The sequence below is a fragment of the Ascaphus truei genome, chromosome 2, assembly GCF_040206685.1.
Source record: "Ascaphus truei isolate aAscTru1 chromosome 2, aAscTru1.hap1, whole genome shotgun sequence".
Classification (NCBI taxonomy): Eukaryota; Metazoa; Chordata; class Amphibia; order Anura; family Ascaphidae; genus Ascaphus; species Ascaphus truei.
In genome coordinates this window covers 413,371,156-413,386,358 of record NC_134484.1, presented here as the reverse complement: position 1 = coordinate 413,386,358, position 15,203 = coordinate 413,371,156, and the positions used below count along the sequence as shown (strand labels likewise).

Genomic DNA, 15,203 nt, shown 5'->3' with positions numbered 1-15,203 from the left:
CAAACCTTCTACCAGTCCCCAACCCTTACCCTCCTAAACACAAGATTTTGGTTTCTGTATATTTAGATAATCTTCCCTGCTTCCTCCCCTTGTCCCTTTTATTTCTGTATCCTCCCACCCCCCTAGGGGAAAAAAATAAAAATAAACCTCTATGTTAAAGAAAAAAAAGATGCATTTATTTGCAGAAAGAGCGCAGCGTTTCACGGAAACATTTCCTTTCGTCAGGTAATTTTTTTAAAGCAAAGGTATATATACCAAATAAGTAAACATAAGAAGGATGTTGATCCAGGGAGTAATCCGGTTGCAATTATTGGAGGCGCGAAGGAATTATTTTTCCCATTATGGGATATCATTGGTTAATGTTTCACTGGTTTTTTTGTTGCCTTCAACAGTTTGGTTGAAACTAACAAAGTCAAAGCGAAACATGATATTTTTGTTTAAACGCAGTCATTTTTAATTGATTCTCTCCGTAGAGGAATCTACTCTTAAATATGGGTTTTGCTGGAAGGGGGAGATAGGAGAGAGGGAAAAGGTGAAGGGAGGTGGGTGTGGGGGAGGGGAGAGAGACTCCTCTATCTAATACAACACGTCGAGAGAAAACTGTGAACACACCTGAGATACCTAGGAAATAAGGTACTTAAAAATGTGAAGCATATTCAAATAATTTAAATGAGCATATTTATCAGGTATCTCATGTGTGGTCACAGTTATGTCTCCATATTTTGTACAGAGGAGTATTTTTTGGGGGGGAGGTACCCTACTAAAATAAGGCACGTTCTATAGTGCCGTGTGCGTGCTATGCCGTGCGTGCTATGCCGTGAGCACGCGCGTGGATTTTTAGTTGGCTGACGTTAGTCAGCCTTTCTGTAGAAGGGCCGCGCGCGCACGGCAGGGAGAGGGGAGCCGACAGACAGCGGCGAAGATGAGGAAATTCATCTTTTCGCGCCGCTGCCTGCGCTCAAATGTATGTATATGTGTGTGTATATATGTATGCATGTGTATGTATGTATATGTGTGTGTGTGTGTATGTGTGTATGTATTTGTGTGTCTGCGCTAATCTAATATTTTTTTTATTTTAACAATGTTTGTTTGTTTTTTAAATAAATAATAAATTACACATAAACACACACACACACACACAAACACACACAAACACACATAAACACTGTATACTCACACAGTATACTCATGAAACGCATGCGGCAGGTGCACACGCTTTCGCATAGGCACGCGCGGCCGCACGCTGTATAGAACGGCCCTAAGACTTCTGTCACTCTTGTAGCCTGGTATAAATGGTAGTATGATCAAGTATGAGAAAAACAATACAAACCGACGCCTAGAATGTCTCTGTAAAGTCCAATTGATTGAAGTGCAGTGAATAGCTTCAATTCTAGTACTTCCAGGGCCAGATGTCACGTGATATGTGGAATACAAGCAAAAAGACACATCATAGTGTAACACGGCTATTCAGATAGACATACAATACACACACAATACAAACAGCAGATGAGACAAAAACAGATAAAGCAAGGCTGAATGAATAAAAGAGCTAATTTAATACAACAATAAAAAAATAATAAAAATAGGAACAAAGACAGGCAACTGGTCCGGTCGGTTTAAAACCGGAATCCTACTCACAAGAACTTAGGAGTATGTGCGCAATGGATTGCAGTCACTTGGTAGGTGACAGCTTTTCCTCCAGCGGTGTCAGACTGATGAAAGAACCACTCCGAAATGCGTAGGGTTTTCAGTTCAGGAGTTATTACTACGAGCAGAGGCAAACAACGTGGCAGCGCCGATTGTATTGCAGCAAAAGGAAGAGGTTCGTTCCTCCAAGACCCTCTCCCGGAAATGGAGATCCGATCCGGAAGTGAGAGACAGCATCGGATTGGTTCTTTCATCAGTCTGACGCCGCTGGAGGAAAAGCTGACACCCGCCAAGTGACTGCAATCCATTGCGCACATACTCCTAAATTCTTGTGAGTAGGATTCCCTTTTTTTTCAGGAATCTGTTTTTGTCTCATATCTGTTGTTTGTATTGTATGTGTATTGTATGTCTCTCTGAGTAGCAGTGTTGCACTATGATTTGTCTTTTTGCTTGTATTCCACATATCACGTGACATCTGGCCGTGGATTCATCTACATCCCTGGAAGTACTAGAATTGAAGCTATTCAATGCACTTCAATCCAATTGGACTTTAGAGAGACTGTCTTTGGACATTTTAGGCGCCGGTTTGTATTGTTTTTCTTGTGTTCCCACTGACTGTGTTTTGGGTCAGTAATACCTGCCAGCCTTGCCTTATTATTATAAGGTTATTAAGTGTATTTTTAATTTTTTGCACTTTTCAATTATTGTTTAGTTTTTTGCGCTATTTGCACCAACCTTTTTCTTTTCTAATGATCATGTATGACTCAACTATATTGATACTCCTTAGTTGTTTCTCCAGAGGAGCAACAAGATCCATGGCAATTTGTTTTAAAATATCAAAATATATTATGAAGATAGATAGAAAAACGCATCAGTAAAACTCATAGATAGGGTTTTGTAGTTGCCAGCTGGCACAATGTATAAATGCCAAGATTAACGATGGTGCAATACAGGTCACCCGTAGCTGCTCAACCTCTTGTCCTTTCACTTTAGCTACTTTGTAGAGCACTTAATTTTTTACAAAGTTAATTTTGATTTTCTATCTAATAAGACCATATCATAGGTTTGTATGGCTTGGCCAATGTACAGTACCACCCCTAACGTTGTTGCATACTGTACCAGACCGCACAAGTCCTTACTAGGGTCTCCAAGCCCTTATTTCTTAAATATTGGAACACTTTACCCAAATATGACTCAACTCAAAGCAAAGGGCTTTACAATCCCTTTGTGTCCTCCCCTCTCTAGGTTCTGAATCACAGCAGTGGCGGATTTTCAAATCCACCGCCCCATGGCACTTAGCTGTGTCAGACGCATCCTTGCTGCCACCCTCTATCTCCTCTATCAAATGATGCCGCGGACGTCATCGATGTGACGGCATCCTATTGCCATGGCAGCGTGACATCCCGACGTCACGTTGCCATGGCAATAAGATGCCGTGGGACATCACGTTGGGACGTCCGCAGTGTCATTTGATGCTGGGATTCCAAAGGAGATAGAGGGTGACAGCAAGGAGGTGGCAGGACACATGTAAGTACATTCCCATTAGTCCGATAGGCCCGAGAGCGCAGCAAATGCATATGAGGGCGGAAATTTTTATAGCCCCAAAATTGTGTTGCCCTAGGCCCGGGGCTAATGGGAAATCTGCCACTGATCACAGGGCTTGCTAATAAGCAAGAACATGTTTCTGTAAGTCCAGGGCTTTTTACCAAATCTTCTGCCATTTCTGCTGTCAACCCCTGGGAAGCTGGAAGCTCTGGAACAGATCCTTGCTCACAGCCTGATACACCCTGGGATCCTCTTAATTCACCTGAATAATCAACGATTCATCACCATTTATGTGTGAATATGCCAGTATATTTTTTGTAAAATGTGAGTAGTTATTCCCCCTATTTTTCAGATCTCGCTGCAAATTATTTTTAACGTGTTTGCACTATTGTCTGTTCTTTGTTTTTTACGTTACTGCCCTACGATCCTTTGGAAGAATCAACTCAAAGCAAAGTGCTTTCCTTATACTGTCCCCATATCAATGCTACTGTTGCCTTTTCTGTCTGTTTTAATAATTATATTGGCTTCCTGTTTGAATTACGCATGCATAGCCCGTGTCTCAGACTTTTAACGAGGTGCTCAATAAGTTACATAGTAGGTGAGTTTGAAAAACGAAATTGGGTACTATTGCTAAGCCTGTTGTCTACAATCACTCGTAAAACCTTCTCCATCAAACCTCTTCAATAGGAAAACATAAAACAATGATTCATACCTGTCCAGTGGATGAGACAAGAAGAATGAATAATTTGTTAATTAGGAAGAATCCATGAATTCCTCCAATCATTCCCATTATCTTCCATATATATTCCTTCTCTTCGTAGAAATCTTCTGCTTCTTGGACATGATATGCATGTGCACTAACTTCATGGACACCAAGAACCTAAGACATCATGCATGACAAATCTTAATACAGCTACAGTAGTGGCAAAATCAATCCAATGCAGACTTCTATGGTCACACTTAGGGCCTTATTCTATATCAACCAGAGGGGATGTTTGTGGTGTTTTCAGCTGAAAATACCCACTGACTGCAATGGGAATTTTTGTCCGAAAATGGCTCAAACTGATGCTTCAATGGATATAGAATTACCCCCTTAGATCTTAAATGAACAGAGATTGTAATAGTTAAATTTGATTTGTTGTAATAATTGAATTGGATTTCCATTTAACTGTAGAAATATGTCCTCTTTCTGGTAACATCCCCATAGAATGCAGTACATTGAATTCATTGTTCGTGTTTAGAAGTTTTTTGTCTGATTTTGAAAATCTATTAAAGATGCTGTAACTGAGTTTAATGTGTTTCTTGGCTGACTCATTCAAATTATTGCAATACTGTTGCTGCTTTGAGCTTTTCTTTTTTTAATTTGCAACAAAGTTTAAAGCTCTCAGACATTTGGCTTTACTGTGATGGTGATTTTTATATGATGTATGGAAGTTACTTTACGTAACAGGTTTGGAGATATCTTTGACAAAGTCATGAAATGTTGTTCAGCACACGTATGTTCAGTATACTGGTGTTCCATGTGACACATACAAACACGTGCATTGTATTGTTATTCATTTTAGCAGGTCTCTTGCTTTTATGCCTTGTGTGATCTGCCATTAATATTATCCATTTAGGAAACTTGAGAAACTGTATCAAATTTAAAATAAAACTTTCCTACCATAAATCTAACTGACATGCAGAAGAAAACAGCATTCTTTGCTGTCTATATGTACTAATAAAGACAGCACTGTAATCACACTACATTATGTTACAGTATAAATGTCACATTTGTCTCTTTTGTTTGTATTAATGAAATATCAGCCTTTATTTATTTAGTAATGTTAGAAATTTGACATGCGGTTGACAATATGTCCTGAGAAAAGAAACATCCGAGTTACCTGAGGAATTAGGTGTAGTAATGCATCACCAGACAATGTCCCAACTGCCAGTCCCACAAATAACTGTAAGATAAGTTTGTAGTTCTCCTCACAAGAGCTAAATATTATGAGGGTTGCACCAAACATAGAGCCAACCGTGAGAAGCAATACAGCAATTGTGCCATAGCCATACTCTGAAAAAACACATGGAAATACAATTCAGCAGGGATTAATCACATCGCAAATACAAACTGAAATTTCATGTCTATTATTTCTGTACAAAATAATACAAATTAGTTCAATATGCAATTAGCTTTTTTTCAACCCACAGCAGAGATATTGTATAATAATAAATTACACATTCTGATTAGTAAATATTCATTTTAATTCCTCTGAAAGCAGTCAGGCTGGTATATCCAACCAACGTTTTGTTCTTCAATAGGATAAACTGAGTCTGGCACCCAAAATTATTTTGAATATTTTTTTGAAGCAATTCTTATCGAGTGTGCAAGTTTCAGATACTATGCAAGTTTCAGATACTGTGCACGTTTCAGGTACTGTGCACATTTCAGATACTGTGCAAGTTTCAGATACTATGCAAGTTTCAGATACTATGCAAGTTTCAGATACTATGCAAGTTTCAGATACTATGCAAGTTTCAGATACTATGCAAGTTTCAGATACTATGCAAGTTTCAGATACTATGCAAGTTTCAGATACTGTGCAAGTTTCAGATACTATGCACGTTTCAGATACTGTGCAAGTTTCAGATGCTATGCAAGTTTCAGATACTATGCACGTTTCAGATACTGTGCACGTTTCAGATACTATGCAAGTTTCAGATACTATGCAAGTTTCAGATAGTATGCAAGTTTCAGATACTATGCAAGTTTCAGATACTATGCACGTTTCAGATACTAAGCAAGTTTCAGATACTATGCAAGTTTCAGATACTATGCACGTTTCAGATACTATGCAAGTTTCAGATACTATGCAAGTTTCAGATACGATGCACGTTTCAGGTACTATGCACGTTTCAGATACTATGCACGTTTCAGATACTATGCACGTTTCAGGTACTATTCACGTTTCAGGTACTATGCACGTTTCAGATACTATGCACGTTTCAGATACTATGCACGTTTCAGGTACTATGCACGTTTCAGATACTATGCACGTTTCACATACTATGCACATTTCAGGTACTATGCACGTTTCAGATACTATGCAAATTTCAGATACTATGCACGTTTCAGATACTATGCACGTTTCAGATACTATGCACGTTTCAGATACTATGCACGTTTCAGATACTATGCACGTTTCAGATACTATGCACGTTTCAGAAACTATGCAAGTTTCAGATACTATGCACGTTTCAGATACTATGCAAGTTTCAGATACTATGCACGTTTCAGATACTATGCACGTTTCAGATACAATGCACGTTTCAGATACTATGCACGTTTTAGATACTATGCAAGTTTCAGATACTATGCAAGTTTCAGATACTATGCAAATTTCAGATACTATGCAGGTTTCAGATACTATGCACGTTTCAGATACTATGCACGTTTCAGATACTATGCACGTTTCAGATGCTATGCACGTTTCAGATACTATGCACGTTTCAGATACTATGCACGTTTCAGATACTATGCAAGTTTCAGATACTATGCACGTTTCAGATACTATGCAAATTTCAGATACTATGCAAGTTTCAGATACTATGCAAGTTTCAGATACTATGCAAGTTTCAGATACTATGCAAGTTTCAGATATTATGCAAGTTTCAGATACTATGCAAGTTTTAGATACTGTGCACGTTTCAGATACTGTGCACGTTTCAGATACTGTGCACGTTTCAGATACTATGCACGTTTCAGATACTATGCACGTTTCAGATACTATGCAGGTTTCAGATACTATGCACGTTTCAGATACTATGCACGTTTCAGATACTATGCAAGTTTCAGATACTATGCAAATTTCAGATACTATGCAGGTTTCAGATACTATGCAAGTTTCAGATACTATGCAAGTTTCAGATACTATGCACGTTTCAGATACTATGCAAGTTTCAGATACTATGCAAGTTTCAGATACTATGCAAATTTCAGATACTATGCAGGTTTCAGATACTATGCACGTTTCAGATACTATGCACGTTTCAGATACTATGCACGTTTCAGATACTATGCACGTTTCAGATACTATGCACGTTTCAGATACTATGCAAGTTTCAGATACTATCCAAGTTTCAGATACTATGCAAGTTTCAGATACTATGCAAGTTTTAGATACTATGCACGTTTCAGATACTGTGCACGTTTCAGATACTATGCACGTTTCAGATACTATGCACGTTTCAGATACTATGCACGTTTCAGATACTATGCACGTTTCAGATACTGTGCAAGTTTCAGATACTGTGCACGTTGCAGATACTATGCAAGTTTCAGATACTGTGCAAGTTTCAGATACTGTGCACGTTTCAGATACTATGCAAGTTTCAGATACTATGCAAGTTTCAGATACTATGCAAGTTTCAGATACTATGCACGTTTCAGATACTATGCACGTTTCAGATACTATGCAAGTTTCAGATACTATGCAAGTTTCAGATACTATGCATGTTTCAGATACTATGCACGTTTCAGGTACTATGCACGTTTCAGGTACTATGCACGTTTCAGATACTATGCACGTTTCCGATACTATGCACGTTTCAGGTACTATTCACGTTTCAGGTACTATGCACGTTTCAGATACTATGCACGTTTCAGATACTATGCACGTTTCAAGTACTATGCACTTTTCAGATACTATGCACGTTTCAGATACTATGCACGTTTCAGATACTATGCACGTTTCAGATACTATGCACGTTTCAGATACTATGCACGTTTCAGATACTATGCAAGTTTCAGATACTATGCACGTTTCAGATACTATGCACGTTTCAGATACTATGCACGTTTCAGATACTATGCACGTTTCAGATACTATGCAAGTTTCAGATACTATGCAAGTTTCAGATACTATGCAAGTTTCAGATACTATGCACGTTTCAGACACTGTGCACGTTTCAGATACTATGCACGTTTCAGATACTATGCACGTTTCAGATACTATGCACGTTTCAGATACTATGTAAGTTTCAGATACTATGCAAGTTTCAGATACTGTGCACATCTCAGATACTATGCACGTTTCAGACATTATGCACGTTTCAGATACTATGCAAGTTTCAGACATTATGCACGTTTCAGATACTATGCCCGTTTCAGATACTGTGCACATTTCAGATACTGTGCACGTTTCAGATACTATGCACATTTCAGATACTATGCAAGTTTCAGATACTATGCAAGTTTCAGATACTATGCACGTTTCAGATACTATGCAAGTTTCAGACATTATGCACGTTTCAGATACTATGCACGTTTCAGATACTGTGCACATTTCAGATACTGTGCACATTTCAGATACTGTGCACGTTTCAGATACTACGCACGTTTCAGATACCCTGCAAGTTTCAGATACTATGCAGGTTTCAGATACTATGCACGTTTCAGATACTATGCAAGTTTCAGAAACTATGCACGTTTCAGATACTATGCAAGTTTCAGACATTATGCACGTTTCAGATACTATGCACGTTTCAGATACTGTGCACATTTCAGATACTGTGCACATTTCAGATACTGTGCACGTTTCAGATACTACGCACGTTTCAGATACCCTGCAAGTTTCAGATACTATGCAGGTTTCAGATACTATGCACGTTTCAGATACTATGCAAGTTTCAGATACTATGCACGTTTCAGATACTATGCACGTTTCAGATACTATGCACGTTTCAGATACTTTGCACGTTTCAGATACTGTGCACGTTTCAGATACTATGCACGTTTCAGATACTATGCACGTTTCAGATACTATGCACGTTTCAGATACTATGCAAGTTTCAGATACTATGCCCGTTTCAGATACTGTGCACGTTTCAGATACTGTGCACGTTTCAGATACTGTGCACGTTTCAGATACTGTGCACGTTTCAGATACTATGCAAGTTTCAGATACTATGCAAGTTTCAGATACTATGCCCGTTTCAGATACCGTGCACATTTCAGATACTATGCACGTTTCAGATACTATGCACGTTTCAGATACTATGCACGTTTCAGATACTATGCAAGTTTCAGATACTATGCAAGTTTCAGATACTATGCAAGTTTCAGATACTATGCAAGTTTCAGATACTATGCACGTTTCAGACACTGTGCACGTTTCAGATACTATGCACGTTTCAGATACTATGCACGTTTCAGATACTATGCACGTTTCAGATACTATGTAAGTTTCAGATACTATGCAAGTTTCAGATACTGTGCACATCTCAGATACTATGCACGTTTCAGACATTATGCACGTTTCAGATACTATGCAAGTTTCAGATACTATGCAAGTTTCAGACATTATGCACGTTTCAGATACTATGCCCGTTTCAGATACTGTGCACATTTCAGATACTGTGCACGTTTCAGATACTATGCACATTTCAGATACTATGCAAGTTTCAGATACTATGCACGTTTCAGATACTATGCAAGTTTCAGACATTATGCACGTTTCAGATACTATGCACGTTTCAGATTCTGTGCACATTTCAGATACTGTGCAAGTTTCAGATACTATGCAAGTTTCAGATACTATGCAAGTTTCAGATACTATGCACGTTTCAGATACTATGCAAGTTTCAGACATTATGCACGTTTCAGATACTATGCACGTTTCAGATACTGTGCACATTTCAGATACTGTGCACATTTCAGATACTGTGCACGTTTCAGATACTACGCACGTTTCAGATACCCTGCAAGTTTCAGATACTATGCAGGTTTCAGATACTATGCACGTTTCAGATACTATGCAAGTTTCAGATACTATGCACGTTTCAGATACTATGCACGTTTCAGATACTATGCACGTTTCAGATACTTTGCACGTTTCAGATACTGTGCACGTTTCAGATACTATGCACGTTTCAGATACTATGCACGTTTCAGATACTATGCACGTTTCAGATACTATGCAAGTTTCAGATACTATGCCCGTTTCAGATACTGTGCACGTTTCAGATACTGTGCATGTTTCAGATACTGTGCACGTTTCAGATACTATGCACGTTTCAGATACTATGCAAGTTTCAGATACTATGCAAGTTTCAGATACTATGCCCGTTTCAGATACCGTGCACATTTCAGATACTATGCACGTTTCAGATACTATGCACGTTTCAGATACTATGCACGTTTCAGATACTATGCAAGTTTCAGATACTATGCAAGTTTCAGATACTATGCAAGTTTCAGATACTATGCAAGTTTCAGATACTATGCACGTTTCAGATACTAAGCAAGTTTCAGATACTATGCAAGTTTCAGATACTATGCACGTTTCAGATACTATGCAAGTTTCAGATACTATGCAAGTTTCAGATACGATGCAAGTTTCAGGTACTATGCACGTTTCAGATACTATGCACGTTTCAGATACTATGCACGTTTCAGGTACTATTCACGTTTCAGGTACTATGCACGTTTCAGATACTATGCACGTTTCAGATACTATGCATGTTTCAGGTACTATGCACGTTTCAGATACTATGCACGTTTCACATACTATGCACATTTCAGGTACTATGCACGTTTCAGATACTATGCAAATTTCAGATACTATGCACGTTTCAGATACTATGCACGTTTCAGATACTATGCACGTTTCAGATACTATGCACGTTTCAGATACTATGCACGTTTCAGAAACTATGCAAGTTTCAGATACTAGGCACGTTTCAGATACTATGCACGTTTCAGATACTATGCAAGTTTCAGATACTATGCACGTTTCAGATACTATGCACGTTTCAGATACAATGCACGTTTCAGATACTATGCACGTTTCAGATACTATGCAAGTTTCAGATACTACTGTATGCAAGTTTCAGATACTATGCACGTTTCAGATACTATGCACGTTTCAGATACTATGCAAGTTTCAGATACTATGCAAGTTTCAGAAACTATGCAAGTTTCAGATACTATGCAAGTTTCAGATACTATGCAAATTTCAGATACTATGCAGGTTTCAGATACTATGCACGTTTCAGATACTATGCACGTTTCAGATACTATGCACGTTTCAGATGCTATGCACGTTTCAGATACTATGCACGTTTCAGATACTATGCACGTTTCAGATACAATGCAAGTTTCAGATACTATGCACGTTTCAGATACTATCCAAGTTTCAGATACTATGCAAGTTTCAGATACTATGCAAGTTTCAGATACTATGCAAGTTTCAGATACTATGCAAGTTTCAGATATTATGCAAGTTTCAGATACTATGCAAGTTTTAGATACTGTGCACGTTTCAGATACTGTGCACGTTTCAGATACTATGCACGTTTCAGATACTATGCACGTTTCAGATACTATGCAAGTTTCAGATACTATGCAAGTTTCAGATACTATGCAAGTTTCAGATACTATGCACGTTTCAGACACTGTGCACGTTTCAGATACTATGCACGTTTCAGATACTATGCACGTTTCAGATACTATGCACGTTTCAGATACTATGTAAGTTTCAGATACTATGCAAGTTTCAGATACTGTGCACATCTCAGATACTATGCACGTTTCAGACATTATGCACGTTTCAGATACTATGCAAGTTTCAGACATTATGCACGTTTCAGATACTATGCCCGTTTCAGATACTGTGCACATTTCAGATACTGTGCACGTTTCAGATACTATGCACATTTCAGATACTATGCAAGTTTCAGATACTATGCAAGTTTCAGATACTATGCACGTTTCAGATACTATGCAAGTTTCAGACATTATGCACGTTTCAGATACTATGCACGTTTCAGATACTGTGCACATTTCAGATACTGTGCACATTTCAGATACTGTGCACGTTTCAGATACTACGCACGTTTCAGATACCCTGCAAGTTTCAGATACTATGCAGGTTTCAGATACTATGCACGTTTCAGATACTATGCAAGTTTCAGAAACTATGCACGTTTCAGATACTATGCAAGTTTCAGACATTATGCACGTTTCAGATACTATGCACGTTTCAGATACTGTGCACATTTCAGATACTGTGCACATTTCAGATACTGTGCACGTTTCAGATACTACGCACGTTTCAGATACCCTGCAAGTTTCAGATACTATGCAGGTTTCAGATACTATGCACGTTTCAGATACTATGCAAGTTTCAGATACTATGCACGTTTCAGATACTATGCACGTTTCAGATACTATGCACGTTTCAGATACTTTGCACGTTTCAGATACTGTGCACGTTTCAGATACTATGCACGTTTCAGATACTATGCACGTTTCAGATACTATGCACGTTTCAGATACTATGCAAGTTTCAGATACTATGCCCGTTTCAGATACTGTGCACGTTTCAGATACTGTGCACGTTTCAGATACTGTGCACGTTTCAGATACTGTGCACGTTTCAGATACTATGCAAGTTTCAGATACTATGCAAGTTTCAGATACTATGCCCGTTTCAGATACCGTGCACATTTCAGATACTATGCACGTTTCAGATACTATGCACGTTTCAGATACTATGCACGTTTCAGATACTATGCAAGTTTCAGATACTATGCAAGTTTCAGATACTATGCAAGTTTCAGATACTATGCAAGTTTCAGATACTATGCACGTTTCAGACACTGTGCACGTTTCAGATACTATGCACGTTTCAGATACTATGCACGTTTCAGATACTATGCACGTTTCAGATACTATGTAAGTTTCAGATACTATGCAAGTTTCAGATACTGTGCACATCTCAGATACTATGCACGTTTCAGACATTATGCACGTTTCAGATACTATGCAAGTTTCAGATACTATGCAAGTTTCAGACATTATGCACGTTTCAGATACTATGCCCGTTTCAGATACTGTGCACATTTCAGATACTGTGCACGTTTCAGATACTATGCACATTTCAGATACTATGCAAGTTTCAGATACTATGCACGTTTCAGATACTATGCAAGTTTCAGACATTATGCACGTTTCAGATACTATGCACGTTTCAGATACTGTGCACATTTCAGATACTGTGCAAGTTTCAGATACTATGCAAGTTTCAGATACTATGCAAGTTTCAGATACTATGCACGTTTCAGATACTATGCAAGTTTCAGACATTATGCACGTTTCAGATACTATGCACGTTTCAGATACTGTGCACATTTCAGATACTGTGCACATTTCAGATACTGTGCACGTTTCAGATACTACGCACGTTTCAGATACCCTGCAAGTTTCAGATACTATGCAGGTTTCAGATACTATGCACGTTTCAGATACTATGCAAGTTTCAGATACTATGCACGTTTCAGATACTATGCACGTTTCAGATACTATGCACGTTTCAGATACTTTGCACGTTTCAGATACTGTGCACGTTTCAGATACTATGCACGTTTCAGATACTATGCACGTTTCAGATACTATGCACGTTTCAGATACTATGCAAGTTTCAGATACTATGCCCGTTTCAGATACTGTGCACGTTTCAGATACTGTGCATGTTTCAGATACTGTGCACGTTTCAGATACTATGCACGTTTCAGATACTATGCAAGTTTCAGATACTATGCAAGTTTCAGATACTATGCCCGTTTCAGATACCGTGCACATTTCAGATACTATGCACGTTTCAGATACTATGCACGTTTCAGATACTATGCACGTTTCAGATACTATGCAAGTTTCAGATACTATGCAAGTTTCAGATACTATGCAAGTTTCAGATACTATGCAAGTTTCAGATACTATGCACGTTTCAGATACTAAGCAAGTTTCAGATACTATGCAAGTTTCAGATACTATGCACGTTTCAGATACTATGCAAGTTTCAGATACTATGCAAGTTTCAGATACGATGCAAGTTTCAGGTACTATGCACGTTTCAGATACTATGCACGTTTCAGATACTATGCACGTTTCAGGTACTATTCACGTTTCAGGTACTATGCACGTTTCAGATACTATGCACGTTTCAGATACTATGCATGTTTCAGGTACTATGCACGTTTCAGATACTATGCACGTTTCACATACTATGCACATTTCAGGTACTATGCACGTTTCAGATACTATGCAAATTTCAGATACTATGCACGTTTCAGATACTATGCACGTTTCAGATACTATGCACGTTTCAGATACTATGCACGTTTCAGATACTATGCACGTTTCAGAAACTATGCAAGTTTCAGATACTAGGCACGTTTCAGATACTATGCACGTTTCAGATACTATGCAAGTTTCAGATACTATGCACGTTTCAGATACTATGCACGTTTCAGATACAATGCACGTTTCAGATACTATGCACGTTTCAGATACTATGCAAGTTTCAGATACTACTGTATGCAAGTTTCAGATACTATGCACGTTTCAGATACTATGCACGTTTCAGATACTATGCAAGTTTCAGATACTATGCAAGTTTCAGAAACTATGCAAGTTTCAGATACTATGCAAGTTTCAGATACTATGCAAATTTCAGATACTATGCAGGTTTCAGATACTATGCACGTTTCAGATACTATGCACGTTTCAGATACTATGCACGTTTCAGATGCTATGCACGTTTCAGATACTATGCACGTTTCAGATACTATGCACGTTTCAGATACAATGCAAGTTTCAGATACTATGCACGTTTCAGATACTATCCAAGTTTCAGATACTATGCAAGTTTCAGATACTATGCAAGTTTCAGATACTATGCAAGTTTCAGATACTATGCAAGTTTCAGATATTATGCAAGTTTCAGATACTATGCAAGTTTTAGATACTGTGCACGTTTCAGATACTGTGCACGTTTCAGATACTGTGCACGTTTCAGATACTATGCACGTTTCAGATACTATGCAAGTTTCAGATACTATGCAAATTTCAGATACTATGCAGGTTTCAGATACTATGCACGTTTCAGATACTATGCACGTTTCAGATACTATGCACGTTTCAGATACTATGGAAGTTTCAGATACTATGCAAATTTCAGATACTATGC

General features: G+C 38.3%; 1 protein-coding gene across 1 annotated transcript in view; it reads right to left on the bottom strand.

Moving 5' to 3' along the window:
- The window catches only part of SLC39A12 (solute carrier family 39 member 12), an 83,647-nt gene that overhangs the window by 37,175 nt on the left and 31,269 nt on the right, over nucleotides 1-15,203 (bottom strand). The window contains exons 6-7 of the mRNA XM_075587514.1: nucleotides 5,076-5,248; nucleotides 3,905-4,072 (exon numbers count right to left, since the gene is read on the bottom strand). Of these exons, the coding sequence (XP_075443629.1) occupies nucleotides 3,905-4,072; nucleotides 5,076-5,248 (341 nt within the window). The remainder of the gene's footprint in view (nucleotides 1-3,904; nucleotides 4,073-5,075; nucleotides 5,249-15,203) is intronic.